The 21,660-nt window shown below is 49.7% G+C and overlaps 1 protein-coding gene across 1 annotated transcript; it reads left to right on the top strand.

Moving 5' to 3' along the window:
* Positions 1-455: 455 nt before the first annotated feature.
* On the top strand, positions 456-1,031 carry LOC119456109 (uncharacterized). The gene has a single exon (XM_037717711.1). It carries the CDS (start codon positions 456-458, stop codon positions 1,029-1,031), a length of 576 nt encoding a protein of 191 aa, XP_037573639.1.
* The last annotated feature ends 20,629 nt before the right edge of the window (positions 1,032-21,660 follow it).

Below are 21,660 nucleotides of genomic sequence, written 5' to 3'. Positions count from 1 at the left end.
TTCGGGCTACTCAGCGTCTTCCAACCCAGCGCTATGTCTGGCCCGGAATTAGCGGTGATGTGCGCGCTTGAACGCGTACGTCTCGGCCCTGCCAGACGACAAAAGTATCCCGTCATACCAAGACTCCTCCCCAAGCCTTCCTTCCACCCGGCCGTCGTTTCGACCGTGATCACCTCGACATTGTGGGCCCTCTACCCATGTCTCAAGGTTACCCTTACATAATCATCATGGTCGACCGTTTCACACGCTGGCCGGAGGCTGTTCCCATTCATGACGTCACTGCGGAGACGGTTTCTCCCGCTTTCTTTCCTGCGTAGGTATTTCGCTTTGGCTGTTCTGGCACCGTGACAACAGACCGTGGACGGCAATTTCAGTCCTCCCTGTTTGCTTGCCTTAATCGCATTCTTGGCGCCAGGCATTGCCGTACCACTGCGTATCATCCCTGTGCCAATGGCATGGTGGAACGCCTTCACCGGCAACTGAAGACCGCCCGGACTACCCGCCTCAATTGTGCCACCTGGGTTGATGCATTGCCCCTTGTGCTCCTGGGTTTACGAGCCGTCCTCCGGGCAGACCTCCAGTGCTCAGCAGCAGAGCTCGTGTATGGCAGTTCTCTGCGTCTCCCCGGAGACTTCTTTACATCGACGCAGCTACTAGTCCAGCCACAACAGTTTCTACAACGCCTCCTCGACTGTGTTAAGGATCTCCCAGCCACTCCACCGCGTTCATCCCGCCGCAATACAATCTTCGTTCACCCCGACCGGGCCACTTCAACACACGTTTTTCTGAGCCGAGACGCTGTCCGACCATCGCTAACCCCGGCCTACGACGAACCATTCCGCGTCCTCCGCCGCACCCCGAAAACTGCCACCCTCCTGCAGAACGGCCGGGAAGAGACTGTGAGTTTGGACCGCCTCAAGCCGACTTACATGGAGACCGCGACCAAAAGCCTCGCACCGCCGTCCGACCTCGTGCTAGAGTGCCACAGTCGGTCCTCCTTCCGGTTTCGACTTCCAGTCTCGGCGGGGTAATGGCGGGGTAAAGCCCCTTTACGGCGGGGAGCCCTGTAGCGCCCTCCTTTGGGCGGCGCGTAGAACCCGGAGCGCGCGCCCCCATGAGAAGAAAATTAAGACGGCGCCGGGCCGTGGCACGTGGAGCCACGGCTCGCGGTTCATTTCTGGTGTCGATTCGAGTCAGCCGTGTCTTTCCTTCACTCCTGAGACATAAGCCTACAACAACATTGTATGGACACCCTGCACTGTGCAGAGGGCGCAATGACGTCTTCCTTTTTCACCACAGCGTCGCCGACACCAGCCTCTAGAGAAGTGATGGAAATGATACGCCATTCCAAACGATAGCGGTCATTTCGTCGCTCGTCTGAGTGTTATGCCCTGCGCATGCGCACTTTCAACGTTTTCACAACTCGGACACTCTTGCTCCGTGATAAGCGATCGAAAGTGTCACGGCGAATGTATGCAGCGTCCCTCCAGTTTTGCTTCCACCACACGTTAGGCGGTGTGTATTGGCGCTGGGCCGGTATTTTGAAGCGATCCCTTTGCGGTAATAATGCCTTTTCGCGCTTATCGCGCTTTGTCAGTGGTCGGAGCGACAGTCTGCTCGCGTTATCAACGGGATCCGCCGGTCGTGAGCGGTGTATGATAAGACTAGAGTAGAATAAGTCACAATGCCTCGCTACAAAATCGCGGCCCCGCTGTCTACTCTGCAAAGCTTTAGCGCAGGGTGCCTATAACACTGTACCATTGTTTGCCACTGAGCCATTGTATAATAATGACCATAGAGTTTATTGATGCCTTTTGCCCCCCCCCCCCTTATGTAATATTCTGATAGGGTTCTTCAAGGGACAATAAAAGATGATGATGATGATGACGATGATGAAGATGAAGATGATGAATAGTAGTTTAGAGCCCTATCTACCGATCTATCTATCTATCTATCATCTATCTATCTATCTATCTATCTATCTATCTATCTATCTATCTATGTATCTCTCTGTCTGCATGTATACGGAGTGCACATATACGGAGTGCAAAGGAAATCGTTGTCTGCTTAATCGTAATCGTCAAACTTTAATACTACTTGTCGCCATAAAGATGCAAACGTGTTTATAAAATTTGATTTTTATGCATGAAATTTAAATGAAGATTACTTAACGCTTTTTTTTCTTCCTTTATTTTTCACGTGTGCTGGTTGTTGTTTTCCAAACTACGCTTACATCGGCACTGTCGCACCGGCATGCTCATGCAGGCGGCTTACTTTTTCTACCTTTTGTCAGTGAACTAATGTTGCTTTCATTTTTCTCGCGGGCGGTGCTTTCTTGGCAGTCGTGGGCATATTAAGGGACGTGGCCGAAACGGGATAAGTCCGTGGGAAACTCCCCCGCCGAGTTGGCGGAGCTTGGTGGCGTGGTTGGACATCACCTCTCTGATGGCCACTTTGCGTGACGCGCCCTTTTGCGTCTCTTCTCTCGGCGCCGTTAGAGGAACGGTGGCTATCGTTCGCGTTCGCTGTCAGCACCCCAACTCATCTATCACTCAGACAGCATCTGGGTCGCGGGCGTGTCCGCCTCGCGAAAAGTTTGGGCGACTTTGGGAGGGAAATTGTGCCCTCGGGAATTCACTGGCAATAAAGTGGACGGAGTCGATGAGGCCAATAAGAGAATAAATATGTGAGCACTGAACAGCCAGAGATTTACCGCCAAAGAAAAACTTCTGCACCTTCTTCCTTCTTACGACAACCTATTAGCATAGAGAGTGATATAGCTGCTCCTACAAAAAGAAATGCATTTAACCGCCTAGCGGTCAGTTTTGGTCTCACAAGGAGAAAGAACGCGCATCGAAACAGTATGTATTTCACGCGAAGCTATCAATTATTTTCATTTAGCGCGTGTCTGTTTCTTGTATGAGGTAAATTTTATGGTGAAAAAAATAATAACACTTATTACGCTTCTAAAGTTTCACTGATGATTGGTAAGCTACAAAGCATTGCTTTAAGTACGCATTTCATCACACTCGATTGTTTAATCCACGAAACGCCTGTGTCAGCGAAATAAAATACTAGCAGCTGCCAAAATGTTTGCATCACGTGCCGTTGTGTATTTTACTCTCAATGTAGTGAACTGTTTTACTAAGAATACAATTCGCTCATTTGTTAAGCTGACGATTGATGGGACATCTATGTTCTGCCGATAAAGAGTGTTAGCGGATTGCTTTAAGAGGAAAAAGTCTCAAGAAAGACGAACTTAGTTTAAGAAAGGCAGTATGAAAGAAACGCACAATTACTAAGGGATGTTAAAAATGCCCCAAATTGAGGTCTCTTGAAATTAAGTATAAACATTTCGGAACAGAAAGAGGAAACAGTAATAATTGTACAGGGAAATTCGGGCACGCCATGGGATCTGAATATATAAACATTCTGCAGCGATTCCTTCGAACACTGATTGCACTTGTAATTCAAGATTTCAGTTAAAAAATTGTTAGCAGCGCCAACATTGCATCCCGCCCCAAACACAGCTCACGGCTTTACAGAGAGGGGAAAGCTTGCTGCGTAGATTTTGCGTGGTTAAGCCAGGACTAATTGCAAATCACGCCGACACACGGCTTTGGTGGGACTCGGACGAGCCCAACAACATAAGGCTGTCTTGCTTTTTAATTGGTGGTTCTAGATGACTAATTTACAGAGGCGCATTTACTCCGCTTTGGATGCGCAGTGACGGATGAGTCATCGAATTTTCAACTTGTTGGGTGGGTGGCCACACGTGCAGCGCAGCTACATGTGCATCTATAGTGCAACTAGCATCTTTCAATACTTGGTTGCGACGCGTCGCTGCGACATAAGGGTTAACGGGCAGTACTTGCGCCAGCTCTTTTTTTCTCTCGCGAGTTATATAGCGAAGCTGTAAATGACAACTAGAACGATTACCCATTGCGACGTAGCTTGAAATTATTCACATGGCGACATTCAAAAGCATTTTACCTAATTATTAGCCTAAGCCGTTTCAATGGCCTGCCACTTGGTTTCGGGGACCTACAAAGAGTGGACCAGAGAAAAGAAAAATGCTTTCTTTCGCCGCGCCTCGTATGCACGCTGCTCTTCAGGAGTTCTCACTATACGTGGCCTTCTCGTAGCACTGTCAGAACACAAATTAGTTGCTTGGCGGGTTCTTCTATTACATACGAAAGTGGCAGTTACGTCACTCCCTGCTTCGTATGCTACAGTTGCAGCCTATGCTAGCGTAATATTAACCAGGAAACACTTACGGCGAACACTACGCGCGAAGGCGAGCTGTCCGGTTATGTTGTTTTCTTTCCCCTGCGCGGCCCGCGCCGCCGCTGCCGTGAATGCATCGGTGATCATGATCACGATGATGATTTAATGGCATCCCGTTTGAAACGGGGCGGAGACAAATAGTAATCTAGCCTGCTTGGTTTAATCAGGTATATGGTATCCATTTTTAACGTAGCATTTTTGTATACATCCCCTTAATCTTTTTTTTTTCTTTAAAATCTACCTTCTACAGCTACGTATGATTGTAAGAGATCCGGTAATATCAATCTCTTCCTTGTTTTTTTCACCAATACCCTAAACGTCTTTTTCTAATCCCGACTGCTGACCGGTTTATGCTTCCGTCCACTTAAAACCCAAGCGCTTCTGCATGGTGTACGTTACGTACGCTTCTCATTACGTGAATTCCTTCGCATGCCATTAGGATGTGCTGGGTGGTCTCCGTATTTTTGCTGCAGCATACATATGCCTCATCGAGTTCCGAATATTTGCTCCAGTATGTTTTTGTCTCTAGGCAACTGGCTCGAGCCTCATATAACAAGACACTGCGCTTTGTGTTATCGTACAGATTTTCCCTTCTAATTTCTTTCTTCTCATTCTTCTAAATCTCCATGGTTCTTTTTGTTTCCATTCTGTGCATCTAATTCATTGCCTCTGTTCTCATTTTCTTTCTGATGACTCCTCGTTCTATTTACAGTTTCAATTACCCTGTACTTGGTTTCCGACTTTCTTGACCGCTTCCTCCATTCTGTGTCCACACTTTTCAGGTACAGACACTTGTGCTCTTTAGCCGCCCATTTATTTTCATCCATAATTCTGAGTCTTCAAAACCAATTTCGCTATGTCTTTCTCTGACCTCTTTCTGTGCTTCTCTGACTCGGATGCGCGGAGGCGAGCGCCATCTGCTGGTGCTGCAAGCAACCCAGTGGCGTAAGAGGCGCGCACCTCCCACTGATGCCGTCACTACCGCGGTGATGATGATGATGATTTATTGGCATTCCCTTGCAAACGGCGCGCGGACAAATCGTCACCTAGCCTGCTTCAGTTACTCAGGTATGCTATCAATGCTTTTCCTTCTAGCATTCTTCTATACATCTCTTTAATTTTCTCTATTTACTTTGTACCGCTGCCTATGCGTGTAATGGATCCGGTCGTATCAGTCTATTACTTGCTTTTTTTCCACCAATACTCGAAACGTCTCTTGCTTATCTCGACTGCTGACCCAGTTAATACTTCAATCTACTTTAAATCGAAGCGCCTCTGGAACTTGTACGGTACGTACTGGTCTCGCTGGATAATTCCCCTCGCATTCCATTAGGATGTGCTAAGTGGCCTCCGGATTTTTGAAGCAGCATACACATCCCTCATCTGATTGCGAATATTTGCTGCGATAAGTTTTATCAGTGGAGCTGTTGAAGCTTTTGATTAGGCCGTGACTCCGCTGTTGAAGCTTTTGATTAGGCCGTGAAGCGTTTGCCGAAAACTCCGCCTGGCTATGACGTCACCGCACGTTGCCTAGCAACGCCTCGCACAACTGCTGCGAGGCGTTTCTAGGCAACGCACGTGACGTCATCGCTTGGCGAGGTTACCACCCTCTCCCAGGTTACCCTCGCCACAGCGCGAGGCGCGGCCGGCGTATCCGGCGTTCGTCCTATCTTGCTCGACGAGACGCGAATGCGATCCATTCTGGGCCGGCATAGAGTAACATACAAGGATAATCCGTATGTTACTCTATGAGGCCGGCGTGAAATGCAGCATATCGCATCTCGACGCCGGCTGCAGTCGGGGCACGCCGACGAACGCCGGATACGTCGGCCACGCCTCGCACCGGAATATAGAGTGCTGCGCTTTCGCTGGCGTGGCGTCCCCGTGCCGAGCGCGCTCGCGCATCAACGTTACGTCGGACTGTAAAGTGGCCTTTAGAAGATTGCGCGCCGACCCCGAGTATCGTCGCGATTCTCGGACTCTGGTATGTTTGGCTAAGAACCAGTCAAGCCAAACCAAGTGAAGCAAAGAAAAGCAAACACGAAGCTAAGAACCAGCCAAGCCAAACCAAGTTAAGCAAAGTTAAAGCTAACAACCAGCCAAGCCAAACCAAGTTAAGCAAAGGAAGCTATGTTAAAGCTAGGGAAGAGCCACCAGCTTCGCTGTTTGCCCATGCAGTTTTCGCACCACTCAGTATAAAGTTGCCCCTAGTTTTTTTGTTTTTGTTTTTTGTGCTTAGGCAACCAGATCGAGCCTCAAATAGCAAGGCACTTCCCTTCGTGTTATCATACAAATTTTGTCGTACAAATAGAGTAGGTCATTGTTTTTACGGGACCTGTATTATTGAAGTTTCTGCTTGATTACTGGAATAAAAAAATTGAGGCCTCACTGACGTGCGTTAAGCAGCCCATTGGTATCGGTTGCAGTCCGGCCCGTTTACCGATTCAAATTTAACGGTGGTAATATTTCGAAACGGGGTGATCGTTTAATTTGGGCAGCATCACACAGGTTCGTTTTAAAGCAGTTTTATTTTACTATCAATAATAGCTTGGTCAGTTTATAGGTCAGACTTTCGAAAGCAGCCACCAAGCCAACTTATTTACAGATGGTGAATTTTATCAGGCTCGGCGTTTCACTAGCATAACGGCTGCACGGGTTCCATCGTCAGCGGTCTGCCGCGTCTGGCCACAGAATGACCTGCTGCCTGAAAAAAAAGTCGCAGTTTCGCCCGAAAGGTGAAGCATCGATTGCGATAGCAAAATATGGGCATCTGTAGGAAGTAAGGATAGTAGTTTTATCGGCCGTATAAACTTGTAAACATAGGCATACTAACTAAATTAACAGGCATGCTGTCACGCGCGCACACGCAAACATGAACGCATTTCACTCGATGACCGCGGAAACTCGCTGTCAGGGCGCTGGAGTGAGGAAGTGCAGCAGCAGCTGCGAACGAATTGACCTTCGTGCTGCGGCTCGCATCAACGCGAACTAAGCCGCGAAAACACAGCATACGGTGGACTCTGTCCCCGTCGCAGATGGCTTTCAAGATACAGCGGTCCGCGTGGGCGCGCGACGAAAGACGGTGCGCTTCCTCCCCGCTTTCCTCCCTTGCGATCACGAGATTGAGCCGTGATCGCCGGCTCACCCTCACACGCTTTCACTCACACATACAGCATACGGCGGCAGTGACGATTTTATCGCCATTATACTTTATACGGAACCTCACGGCCATGCCGACGGCAGAAATGCGCCTGGTGTGCCCATATAATTACTTAAATGCTTGCAATTATATATGTTTGCGGGCCTTATACAGGGTGTTTCAGCGAACACTTTCAAAAATTCTTAAAAGTTGCCTGTGGCAGATAGCACAATTCTAGTTCACGAGGTGGTTTACTCGAAGAGGCGGCCATTACTTGCAAAAGAAATTAAAATGCATAATCGAATAATTAACAAGAATTCACTAGTTAACTTTTTAACTAATTACCTGATGGCCCATATTGCAATTTACAAATTGTAGCCGTGAAGTTCGCAAGGCGGATCCAGTTGGAACGAAATCTCTGAATGCCACCAGTTTCGAGATATTAATTCCCCAACTTTGCGGAGAAATTCATTGGCGTTCCAGTTAGTTTCTTAACATAACATCGCTTTATGCATTGAAGCACGAACTTCACTGCAACGCCAATGCATTTCTCCGCAAAGTTTGGGAAATAATATCTCGAAACTGGTGGCATCCAGAGAAATAATTCCAAGTGGATCCGCCTTCCGAACTCCACGGCTGCAATTTGTAGATTGCAATATTGGCCATTAGGTAATGAGTTAAAAACTTCATTAGTGACTTTTTGTTGATTAGTCTATTATGCATTTCATTTTTTTGTGCAAATAATGTCTGCCTCTTCGGGTAGACCAGTTCATTAACTAGAAATGGGCTATCGGCCACAGGCATCCTTAAATAAATCGTAAAAGTGTTCGCTGAAACACCCTGTATAGAAAAGCAGCATTATACAGTTTTGTATTATACCAAGCAGGAATGCTAAAATTTTAAATTAATTGCTAAAATTTGATTTGACAAAGGGAGTAGTAATCCAAATTTGTTTCTTTTCTAGTCATTACAACCATGACTACCAGGACAGAAACAAAGTAGCAAGGTCCTACTAGCTAATGCACAAGCTCTGTCATCTGCTCCTTGTAAATCAGCTTGGCGGGCAATATTGGCACGTGTACTTGTTTATCTTGCACCGGTGACCACTTTTTACCGGCTAAGAAATGTTAAACGTTATCGCTCGGCGCAGGATGCGTCTGAATCTATCGGGAGTTCCTCGAACGTTATGGATGCTTCTGTCCGCTGTCTGTTGTCACCGACGCTTATTTAATCTCATTTTGTGAGCTACGCGAATTGTCTAGTACTTTCCGGATGACGCGCGGGCACCAAGGATTACTCTAGAACATTCGATGACTCATGTATAAAAGCCGACGCTTTTCGCCGCTGATGAGATTTCGACAATCGCCGACTACGTTCACCGCTATCGTTGTGCTTCGAATGCAATTTGCTTTTGTGGGCACAGGTTCGCCCAATAAAAAGTCGGTTTCGTCATTCAGTTTTGTGACTGCTTTTGTGACTGCTTTTGTGACCGTCACTACTACGTGACATCTGGTGGAGGTGCTACTACGTTCATGCACCTTCTGTCTGGGGTTTTACGTGCCAAAACCAGTTCTAATTATGAGGCCATCTAAATAGGTCGCTAAAGGTCCATCTAAATAGGTCGCGAAGCTCGGAATGAAAAGCTTACCAAAACCTATCGCCAGTGATATCAGTTATGGCACGTACACACTAGCGGAAAAACGCGCGCGGCGCGCCGCCGGCGGCAGGACGCGCGCCGCCGAAGCAGCCGCGAAACAGGTTTTTCTTGCCGCGGCAGGGATCGCTCCTGGACCGATTTTTCGCGGTTTGCCGCGTGCCGCGGATGAAGGAGACCAATGAGAGCGGCCCGCTTCCGTGACGTGCGCGCGGGAAACTGGTGCCATGCAGACCCGCCCGAACGCTTGTTTCTCGTTTCGCACTATCATCTGCACGCGTCAGCTCCCGGATAGTTCGAGAAGGGGAAAGGAGTCTAGTCTGTCACGTGATTGCCCCAGCGGCGCGCCACCGGTTGGTGTGGCCGCCCTGCCGCTGCTGCGTTTTGCCGCCGGCGGCGCGCCGCGCGCGTTTTGCCGCAAGTGTGTACGTGCCATTAGTGGTGCTAAAGTCCCTATATAAGAAAAGTACCGCCATCTACTCTTTCCTCCGCCGCCTCCTCTCCTAAAGCGCTTGCTTTTTTCTTTACTTTTTGCTTGCGAAAGCTAAGTCGACGATGGCACACCTAGACAGTCCACGTTGAAGCTTTCAGGCCGGGCGCGCGCCGCCGCCGCCGCCGGGGACTGCGGCTGCGCAGAGGACTTTCAACATGGCTCCGAGGCGGAAAAAAAGAAAATATAAAGAAGTGAAAAGAGCGCGCTATCATCGTCCAATCGGAGATACAGGAGAGAGAAAAGCGGCGTTTATCAAAGGATGGCGGTACTTTTCTTATATAGGGACTTTAAGTGGTGCACGATTGAAGCGCGACTGGGTGAGGGGGGACAACCACTGAAATTAGGAAAGCTATGTGAAAAAAAAATTCGAAAATGTTTCATCAGAATACTGTCATACGAGTAGATATGCTGTTACAAATATTTTTGCTCTAGTAAAACAACAAATCTGCATTTTGTTTCGATTCCACAATTTATAAGTTCGTTCTTGGTGACCCCTACCAACCATTGATTCTGGTGCAAGACTTGGCAAGACTGTGCAAACCAGTTATTATGTCGTGTGGAATGGCATTGCTCACTTGAACGCGGCGGTTTCATCCGACTTTTTTTTTTAATTCCTTGCGTGTTTGTTCAAATTGTGGCTTGCGCTTCATTTCAAATTTTGCGTGGCCTAGCACACGTCCTTCATTGGCGAAGGCGTGAGTGCAGGCGTTTTTTTTCTTATCGTGCAAGTTCATGGCTGCGGCATCCGACGCGCTGTCTCTCATCGTGACGATAAATGCGGAATGCTCCGCGAAGAAACGTCGCGCTATGTTCGTTCACTCTCCGTAACCCCGGCTCTGAGTGTCCGACGGGAAGCAAAATTAGTAAGACAAATATTTTCTAAATGATGATGTGGGGAAATGGTGTCTTGTCTGATAACTGTTGGCTATGAATACATGGTGTCGCCCGGAATTGCGACTGATTCTGTGAAAAACTTTTGCGTGTGTTGGTATACATTACGACTGTGTGCTGGCCATAGTACTTTTCATCCATTCAAACAAGTTTTCTTTGGTCAATTATAGTGGTTGTATTATTATAGACGAATAAAAGCGAAGTTGCTTTTGAAGCTACTGTGGCACTGTCATTTATTTCCATCCTATTCGCTCACTTTCCTAAGGAACCTACTGGAGCAATTGCCGTCAATAACAGCCTAATTACGATCACATTAAGACATACGCTACTCCTATAGTTTAACGACACGCTGGCGATTCAGCTGAGGGGAGTCGGAAGCTCGCCTCAGCCTCAAAATTAAAATAGCTGCTGGCGTAGCCGTCGAAATGCCGGACACTGAAGAAATTCAAACATTGGCGCCAAGCAGCCTAAGATGTTGACGTCACTGCCATTCCCGGTTGTCACCTCCCTTTTTATTTTTTATATTTTGCTTGCTGTTGGTTGTCCCCCCGATACGTAGATGGAGACGGTTGCAACGAGCTGCCATTTTCTTGACATCTGGGCTTCTATTGAAGCTACGCTACCAGTTTGTGGAGGAGGACTCCGCATTACTTGTGGAGTCCTCCTTTGTGGAGCACTCCGCATTAATTTTGACAACCTGGGGTTCTTTAACGTTCACTGCAATGCAAGCACACGGGCGTTTTTGCATTTCGCCTCCATCGAAATGCGACCGCCACGGCCGGGATTCGATCCCGCGTTCTCGTGCTCAGCAGCGCCACGCCTTAGCTCACTGAGCCACCGCGGCGGGCTACGTCCATGCACCGAACGGTCCCGCAAAGCCGCGATTCAAGCCCGAAACCAGAGGGCAACACCAATGTCGCCAAGGACCAGTGAGCTAGCCGTAGGCAGCAAGGACTTCTGCCGGAGTACGGACTACTTTCCGAGAAGACCACAGCGATCAAGGCCAAGTCAACGATCCCAATGGCAGCCCCAGCGTCCCCCATCCTGTTGCAAAAACCTCGCGAGCCACAGACCTTCCGTGGATCATCGGCTGAAGACCCTGAAACGTGGCTGGAGACATACTAGAGGACCGTGACGTTTAACAAATGGAGCGACGACGAAAAGCTGCGCCATGTCCATTTTTCGTTGGATGACGCTGCTCGGACCTGGTTTGAGAACAGAGAGACCACCCTGGTGACGTGGGACCTATTTCGTGAGAACTTCGTAAGGACCTTCATGAGTGTCGTACGAAAGGAAAGGGCCGAAGTTCTCTGAGAAACCAGAGTGCAATTGCCGAATGAGAATATCACGATCTTCACGGAGATGACTCGCCTCTTCCGCCACGCCGTCCACGACATGTCTGACAAAAAGAAAGTTCGGTTGTTGATGCGGGGTGTCAAAAAGCAAGTATTCGCCGGATTGACATAGTTAAGGAAGGTATTCAACGGTCACTGGAAGTGCCAGAAGTTCCGGCATCGCCTCAACCACAGCCGGGAGCGATGACCTACGTTGGCGTCGCCCGCCGTCAAAGTCCCCCTGCGCGTTCGCACCAGGGCCCCGTAACGCCGCAGTTCCGTCGCCCACCACCGCCGCCACCAACATGTCCGCCCGTCACCCAGCGCAGCTACCAGAGGAAGGACATTTGGCGCGCCGCCGACCACCTCCCGCTCTGCTATCACTGCGGGGAAGCCGGCCATGTCTACCTCCGATGCCCATACCGCAAGATGGGCTTACGAGGGTTCTCCGTCAACGCGCCACGTCCACAGCTTGGCGAGCGGCCACGTGACATCACCGACTACCTCGCCGGAGCTCAGTGGCAACCACCACAACCGTCACGCTCGCCGTGACCTGGCCGCTACATCTTGCCGCATCACTGCCTGTACGCCGGCCCAACCCGCGGCGATCTCCCAGCCCTTACCCGGGAAACTAAAAGCAGCAACCGATCGAGGTGCGGTTGCTGTACGACGCAATGCCGAAGATCCTCCGCCGACGACGAAGAAGATTCGCGAATCATCACGACGAGCTATCTGCACGCCACCTGGCAAGAGCCTTGACGACAACACTTCGCAGCCGAAAGAAGACCTGCCGACGCGACGTAAGAGCAGCGGAGCAAGCCGACGCAGCCGTGATCCGACGCCCCGACTTAAACGTAACGCCAGACGACAGTCTAGCGACCTAGACGTGCTAATCGACGGTCATAACGTCACCGCTCTCGTCGACACTGGAGCCGACTATTCTGTCTTCAGTGGCCCGTTCGTCGCCAACTTGAAGAAGGTGAAAACGGCCTGGCAGGGACCCAATATCAGGACAGCGGGGGGCCACCTAATAACGCCGGCTGGAATCTGCACAGCGAGAGTCACGGTAGACAACCGCACTTACCTAGCGAGCTTCGTAATCCCGCAGCACTCCTCTAGGGATGTCATCCTAGGACTTTGTAAACCAACACGGTGCAGTCATTGACTGAAGGTCCAAGTCGATAACGCTTTCAACGCACAAAGTTATACCACCGGACACAAACATCAGTTACCATGCCTTGAATGTGATTGAAGAAGAAGTCACCGTTCCGCCTCGCTCCCGCGTAATGATTTCCGTCGGTATCGAAGTGCCTGCAGATATGGAGGGCATCATCGAGGGCGGTCATCACTTACTGCTCTACCGTGAAATTTGCGCCGCTACAGGCATAGCTGAGCTACGTGTAGGGAAAACATGAGTGATGCTCACAAACTTCAGCCATAAATACAAACACATTAACAAAGGCTACGCGGTCGCCTACATCGATGCAATGGTACAAGTCAGCAGTGCTTTCGCCTTCACGGATTCTAGCACACCTGCAACGACGACTGTAGTACCTGAACCAGCTCTCGACGTCAATCAGAACCTTCCCAGGCGTAAGCAAGAACCGCTAAAAGTCCTGCTCCTGCAATACAAGGAGTGCTTCTCGTTGTCGTCAAAAATTCGAGAAACCCCTGTCGCCAAGCACCGCATCATAACCGACGAATATGCCCGCCCACTCCATCAGAGACCGTACCGAGTTTCGGCGCGTGAACGCGAGGCCATAAGGCAACAAGTGGACTAAATGCTGCGCGACATCATCCAGCCGTCCACTGAGTCCATGTTAGTCCCCCGTGGTGTTAGTGAAGAAGGATGGAACCCTACGTTTCTGCGGCGATTATCGTCGCCTCAACAAATTCACGAAGAAGGACGTATACCCTCTCCCACGGATTGACGACGCCTTGGATCGACTCTACAACACAATGTATTTTTCGTCGATGGACCTCAAAACTGGTTACTGGCAAATCGAAGCCGACGAGAGGGACCGGGAGAAGACTGCCTTTATAGCACCAGACGGACCGTTCGTGTTCAAGGTCAGGCCGTTTGGTCTTTTCTCGGCATCTGCGACTTTCCAACGCGTCATGGATACGGTACTGGCAGGCTGGAAGTGGCAGACTTGCCTCGTCTACTTGGACGACGTCGTTCTGTTTGCATCAAGCTTCGAAGAACACCTCCGGCGGCTTGAAACAGTTCTTCAAGCAATAAAAACCTCCGGACTCACGTTGAAGCCAGAAAAGTGCCGCTTCGCATACGAGGAGCTCTTGTTTTTGGGCCACGTCATCAACAAGTTTGAATTGTGCCCTGACCCACAGAAAACTGTGGCCATCACTGAATTTCCTCTGCCCACCGACAAGAAGGCAGTGCAGTCGATTTCTTGAACTGTGCGCCTATTACAGGCGCTTCGTCAAGGGCTTTTCACAGATCGCCGAGCCACTGACATACCTCACGAATACCGACGTCGAGTTCAAGTGGGAGACTCCGCAAGTCGAAGTATTTGAAGAACTGAAGCGACGCCTGCAATCACCGCCAATACTTGTGCATTTTGCCGAAAACGCCTATACTGAAGTCCACACCGATGCAAGCAGCGTAGGACTCGGCGCCGCGCTTGTGCAGATGACTGACGGACTTGAACGGGCTGTAAGTTAAGCTAGCCGGTCGCTGTCGAAGGCGGAAGCAAATTATTCCACAACAGAAAAGGAGTGCCTCACCATCATCTGGGCTACATCAAAGTTTCGCCCCTACCTCTATTGCAGGCCCTTCAAAGTTGTCAGCGGCCACCAAGCCTTGTGTTGGCTAGCTAACTTGAAGGATCTTTCAGGTGGCCTCGCACGATGGAGTCTGAGGCTTCAGGCATTCGACACCACCATCGCTTACAAGTCCGGGCGAAAGCACTCTGACGCCGACTGCCGACTGCCACAGGACGACCAGGATGACGACACTTTCTTGGGAACCGTCAGTGCCGACGAATTCGCCGAACAACAACGAGCCGACCGGAACTAAGGCATGGACTGTAACGCAGGATGTCTTGAGTTAGATCTCCCGTAAAGGCCGTGCCTCTGTCGGTGATGAGGACTTCTGGGGCACCGTGACGCAGGAGGATGTTAATAGCCTTGTAGACTATCTGGAAGGCAAGACCGTCGTTATGCCGAAGGTGTTCAAGCGAGGATTGGCGTCGTGTTTCTTGCAAAACGACATTCTCCTAAAGAAGAATTTCTCGCCACTCCGAGCCAACTACCTCCTTGTCGTAACCTCAGCCCTGCGTCCAGAGGTTCTGCAAGCTCTCCATGACGACACAACGGCTGGACACCTGGGTATTTACCTCATGATCGCGAGGATACAAGGAAAATACTACTGGCTTCGCCTCACTGCCGACGTCGCCAATTAAGTAATAACATGCCGAGACTGTCAGCGACGAAAAACACCACCGACAAGGCCAGCCGGACTTCTACAGCCGATCGAACCACCTCGCCGACCGCTCCAGCAGATAGGGACGGACTTATTAGGGCCTTTCCTGACGTCGACGTCCGGGAATAAATGGATCGTCGTAGCTACGGAATACCTCACCCGCTACTCCGAAACAAAAGCCTTGCCCAAAGGCAGTGCCACCGAGGTAGCCATATTCTTCGTTGAGAACATCCTCCTGCGTCACGGTGCCCCAGAAGTCCTCATCACCGACAGAGGTACGGCCTTTACGGCAGATATAACTCAAGCCATCCTGCGATACAGCCAGACAAGCCATCGCCAGACCACCGCCTACCACCCGCAGACGAATGGCCTCACTGAGCGCCTAAATAAGACCATCGCCGACATGCTGGCAATGTACTACGTCTACGTTGAACGCAAGACGTGAGATGCCACCCTTCTGTACTTGACGTTCACATACAACACGGCCGTGCAACAAACGACGCACGTGGCGCCGTTCAACCTGGTCTACGGAAGGAACCCGGCAATGACGCTTGATGCCATGCTACCGGACGTCACCGACGAAGAAAATCTCGACGTTGCCAGCTATTTGCAGCGTGCCGAAGAAGGTGACAGCTCGCCCACCTGCACATCAAGAACCAGCAGAGGACCGATAGTCGACACTACAATCTTCGACGACGCTACGTCGAGTACCAGCACGGCGACGGTGTTTGGGTCTGCACTCCGATACGCCGACGAGGACTTAGCGAGAAACTGTTATGACGCTATTTCGGACCCTATAACATCACCCGACTTATTGGCGCACTGGACTATGGTGTCGTGCCAGGCGGCATTTCGCAATCACAGCGGCGCCGTGCACGACCTGAAGTCATCCACGTGGTGCGCCTTAAGCCTTTCTATGGCTGCTGACGAACTTAGGGCCTTTGTTTCTTTGTTGTTGTTGTTTTTTTCTTTATTACGCGTGGTTTTGTTTTCACTTTCGTGTTTGTAGCATCGGGATGCTGTTTTTAAGGGAAGGGTATTGACACGTGTGCTTGTTTATCTTTCACCGGTGACCGCTCTTCGCCGGCTAACAAATGTTAAACGTTATCGCATAGAGAAAGGAAGTCAACAAGAGGGGACACTCCCATAGGGCCCAGCGGCCGAATTGCCTGCAGTGTGCCAAGCGGTCGGCATCAATCACTTCCGGTTTCGGTTTTGGGCGCGCGTATTTTGAACACAAGCTAGCACGCCGGCTGCGTCCCCCCCCCCCCCCTCTTTTTTTTTTTTTTTGCTCTTCGTACTGAATGAGTTTATTATATAGTAACAATGATTGCGAGCGATCTCGTAAAGTCCCATCGAATCTCTGCCACGTGCAATTTTACAAAGTAGACGCAAGACCTTTTGTGCAATGAGGAAATATTTATTTTTCTCTATATAAAAGCTCGTTCCGCGCTTTTTGTGTGTTCATCCAACGTTGCGACCCCAGCAGGTAGGCAGTAAGTAGTTCCCGTATGACGCTCCACCAGACGGCACCAGCTGAAAAAAAGTAAATTACAAGCATGTTACATTTACAAGCACGTAACAGCATGTTACGAGCATGTGTCATTTTGGTATTTAGACAGAGGAATACTGCGTGTATATAGAGGCGAAACGTGTGAAAGCGCTGAATGGGCGGCATTGCAAACAAAAGCAGTTCGCTTTTACATACGTGGCGTAGAAAATACCCGACTCATCCCAAACAATACCATAAAATATGAAAACATCTGATTTCCAAGCGTTCCCCCATTTCCGGGCATTATTTCCTGCACTTTGGTAGCACAAATACACGGGTGACTTCGCGTTTCCAAAACTTGGCCTCGGGCGACGCGACGGTACGCTACATACATAGACGGACGCAACAGGCACTAAAGACAAATGCGTGGGTGCAATGCCTTTTTTCAGTCCTTTAGAAGACGGAATTTTCGAATTACAAGTTTCTGATATGTTCCTCGGCGTTATCTTTCGCGCGTTCTGCCGGCGCCAGCAGCACACCCCATGTTATCACTCTTGGCAACAGCGCATCGCGTTTTCAACAGGCGTGAGTACCGAAAGAAGGTATATATGTTGTTGAGGAGTCACAAAAAACGTCACAGACTTTTCCTTCTAATATTCATTATACGCCAAACTAACTTGATCACCACGGCCGAGCTGCTTATTGCTAACTGCGTCACAGCGCGCTGTGCGGCCAGCGTGCCTCAAAAGTACCCCAGAAAGTAACTAAATTACTTTTCAGTAATGTCTGGCGTCAGAGAAAGCGGCACAAACTTCTCCTAGCAAGATGCACTAGACTACGCACCACGGCCGAGTTAGTTCTCGCTAACTGCGACACGACGCCCTGTGCGGCCAGTGTGGCTCAAAAACCGAAATAAGTTACCATAATCCCATAGGAAGCGTCGGAAACATGCCTCAGCACGATTCATTAACTCAAATTAACTGCGCCAGGATGGCCGAGCTCTTTTTCGCTAACTGCGTCTTAAGTCTCGGTCCCGTGCCGTAAGCCGTTTTACAAGAGCGCCGTCACAGCATAGAATAGAATATTTCACTATTTGACGCATTTACTATATCATTTGATGAACTGTTCCATTCTCTAATTGATTTGGGGTAGAAATAGTTGTAAAGAGTGTTTGTTCTGCAGTTATAGGCTGAGATCTTTTTGTTGTTATCACAGCGAGTCGATATGTAATCTGGTTCCAGAAAATAGTTATAGCGATTGATACCTGTCTGACTGTTGTATATTCGGTGCAATAGTTTGAGCCTTAGCTTCTGCCTACGCATATATAGCAGATCCTATCCTAAAATGGCATTCATTTCTGAAACGCTAGAGTACGGGCTGTAAGTATTACAAACTTTACTGCTTGCAATGGTTCTGTAGTTTTTCCTGTCTATTGATGAGGGAATCTTAATAGGGATGATATGATCATGATGATAATATTAGTTTTGATTTTGACAGCACCATCTCTCGGTCGTAAATTTTAGTTCACGACGCGATGTCGCTTCTCTAAGTCTCTGTGCTAGAACTCGCTAACGTTCAAACGCCGCTAATGGCAGTCTACCCTTCCGCAGTAGCCGTACGCACAGGGCCGGTATTTTGTAGCGATACCTTATGCTATATTCTATACTAGTCTTATCATCTACCGCTCACGGCCGGCTGATCCCGTTGATAACGTGAGCGGACCGTCGCTTTGACCACTGAAGAAGCGCGAAAAGCGCGAAAGTGCATTAGCATTGGAAAGGCATCGCTACAAAATACCAGCCCAGAACCCCTGTGGCAGAACCCCGGTGTACGCACCAATGCCTTTCTATCTGGGCTAGCATCGCGGTGAGTCCGCTTCGGGCGCTGTATGAAACGCTCCCATAGCGTTACGCGGGAGTTTCATGGCCAGAAACGTACGGCGGTTTAACTGATGCAGAAACATTAGCGGTGACTTCAAGAGTAGCCGATCGCGAGAGCGCTTTTTCAACCCAAAACTGCAATATTTATTACGTACATTCATGTCCTGCTATGTGCCATTTCTCGCACCGAGTGCTGTGTCAAAAATGGGCGGTTTAGGGGGGCTCTCCGAGGCAAGCATCATTCATAAACAGTATTATTTTCTGAGTATAAACTGAGAAAAAATAAGCATATAGTGGGCCACTGGGTTGTTCGACGAGCTCGATGGGTCTGTGTGTTATGTTACTGTGTTTAGAACTTATCCATGTGAATTTACTACCATATGCCTACTGGCAACATTTTAACGCGATAGCGTTAAGGGCCCCGTGTCGCAGAAAATCCGGCGTCAGCGTAGGTGTCAATGTCGGCTTCGGCGTTAAGTATCGGCGTCTGGCGGAAATAATCATGCCGAACCACATAATCCCGAACCACCCCGGCCACACAGGCCCTCCACGTGGCGCAAGGCGTTAGTAAACAAAAATTGAATTTCTCAAGTAATATCCATCAAAAAAATAGTTAAGCATGACTTCACCACAACCTACAGGAGTGTTAGCGTCGTATTGTAATTTGAATATACGAGAAAAAAGCCTGATAAGCAGTAGAGATGGGTCGCTCAGGAGCGAGCCGGATCTTGTGAGCGGCTCTTTTTAAAGAGCGAGTGAGCGGTCGTTCAGTAAAAATGAGCGGCGGTTCTTTTGGAGAAAGAGAGCCGGTTCTCTCGCGTTAAGAGAGCCGTGCCGATGCGTTCCGTCCACGGTGTACGATATATACTCTTTAGGTGGGGACACTCGCGAGGCGCGATCGACAAGATAAAGTAGCAACAGCGCGCGTCAATCGGCCCGGTGCCGGCAGCGGATACCTATCGGCGGTATCAGGCAGATTCAAGACAGAAAAGGTTTTATCTACCGTTGGTATAGCAACCGGGCTATTCTCGGGAAATACGAAATGGTTGCGCCACGCGCGAAAGCAGGTCACCCTGGTGAGAGGCGCTAGGGAAGAGGGCATCGCCTCGACGGAGCAGATACGACGGCGCGATCTCTGGTTGCTTGTGTTATCCGCGCGCTCCTTATCCGCGCAAACTTTTGCCTGCGTTCTAAATGCCCTCGGATTTTGTGCTGTTGACATCTTTGTAGCTGTTCTTCGCTCGCCTGCCATCACATTGTTAGTTGCTTGCGTGCTGAGCCGCGTTCGCTGACCAGGAAATTAACATATTTTGAACATTGCCGTCTGAAAATGAACTTTAAGTGGTGAGCAGCCATGTGCAAAATCTGACAAAACAACAGGACTACACAGCAAGCGACGATGGGCAGGAAATGCATCGTTAGAGGTTGAAAGTCAGGTTACCAGACCTGCAAAGAAGGAGGAGGAGGAATAAACTTTATTTAGGGAAATGAGCAGACGTTAAAATCGTCCGAGGTGGGCGGCGTCCCTAGTCCAGGATGCCGTGGGCCTGAGCCGATATCTTGGCCCTGCTCACCAGGCGATGCTGGTCTTCAGGGCTCGGGCTTGTCAGCTGGGCCTCCCACTGCTCGACGGTTGGTCCGGTAATGGGTGGTGTCGATGGGTTTTGTTGACATTCCCATATCATGTGGTAGAGGGTACTGGGCGCAGAGCAGAAGGCGCATTTGTGAGTATAGCTCGTAGGATACATGGCGTGTAGCAGGGTGCCGTGCGGGAATGTGCCGGTCTGTAGTTTGCGGAAGATCACTGCCTCTTCTCTTGTTAGCTTGGGATGCGGGGGTGGGTAGATCCTCCTGCCCAGTCTGTAATGACTCAGGATATCGGAGTATCTTTTCGGGACGCTATCATGTTGGTCTGCCGGTGCTCGTGAACCCGGTGGGATAGCCCGGAGAATGTGATCTCGGGCAGCAGCGTTAGCCGCTTCATTACCCGCCAGGGACTCGTGTCCCGGAGCCCAGACAATGTACAGGTCTTGAAGATTGTCTAGTTTTTCGAGGATGCTCAGGGCTTGTTTCGAAATGCGGCCCTTTTGGTAATTTCTGCATGCTGTTTGCGAGTCCGTGATGACTGTGATGTGATCTTCCTCTCGCTTGCCCGTAGTGGCTGCCAGGGCTATCGCCGTTTCTTCCGCGCAGTCGATGTCTGAAGTGCTTACCGAGGCTGCTGCTACCTCTTGTCCTTGGCCGTTCATCACGCTGATAGCGTGGACCGCTCTGTTCTTGTACTTTGCAGCGTCGGTGTATCTGACTTCTCCTTGTTTTGATCCTTCGTAGGCCTTACGTAGAGCTTGCACTCTCGCTCGCCTCCTTTCTTTGTTGTATTCAGGGTGCATGTTTCTCGGGATGCTGGCCACCGTGATCTTCTCCCTCAGGGGCAGAGGAACCCGCTGTTTTCTGGACTCATATTCGACTGAGTAGCCCAGTCTTATTAGGGTGTCCCTGCCCGTGCTGGTGAGCTTGAGTCGCTCTATCTGGCTCGTCTTGTGGGCCTCTGCTAGTTCCTCCCAAGTATTCTGGATGCCCAGGCTGAGTAGCTTCTCCGTCGATGAAAATCAATTTTATTCGATGTTCCTTCTGATCCAGAACGCCTCAAAGCCTGGGCTCAAGCGATTCCTAGGAAGGACCGTACGCTCAGCACAAAGGATGTAGTTTGCAGCAAACATTTCACAGACGATATGATTTTGAAGAAAAGATACTTATCAGAGCTAGGAGGAGAGCTCCCGCTTGACGTGCCAAAAGGAAGCGCTTTTTCGGAATATGCAATTTCTTGCGTTTTTCTGTCTTCTCCCGCACAACCTTTGCTGGACCACCTTGCACAGCACGTTGTTCACTCCACTGTTCTCCCCTCAGTGGTGAACTTTCCGCCATGTGTTAACCATTCAAACCACAAAAATGTAATTCGGCACAACACAAAACGGTACCTAATCGATGTACGCAGAGCAATTGGTCCCCGTACCGTAAGTGGTTGCTTCGCAACAGAGGAGCAATGCT

This window comes from Dermacentor silvarum, chromosome 6, assembly GCF_013339745.2.
Source record: "Dermacentor silvarum isolate Dsil-2018 chromosome 6, BIME_Dsil_1.4, whole genome shotgun sequence".
Lineage (NCBI taxonomy): Eukaryota > Metazoa > Arthropoda > Arachnida > Ixodida > Ixodidae > Dermacentor > Dermacentor silvarum.
The sequence above is the reverse complement of the archived record's forward strand: the minus strand, read 5'-3'. Positions and strand labels throughout refer to the sequence as shown.

What these genes read in the sequence shown, in the direction of transcription:
- LOC119456109 (XM_037717711.1), top strand. Translation starts at nt 456, where the DNA reads ATGGTGGAACGCCTTCACCGGCAACTGAAGACCGCCCGGACTACCCGC.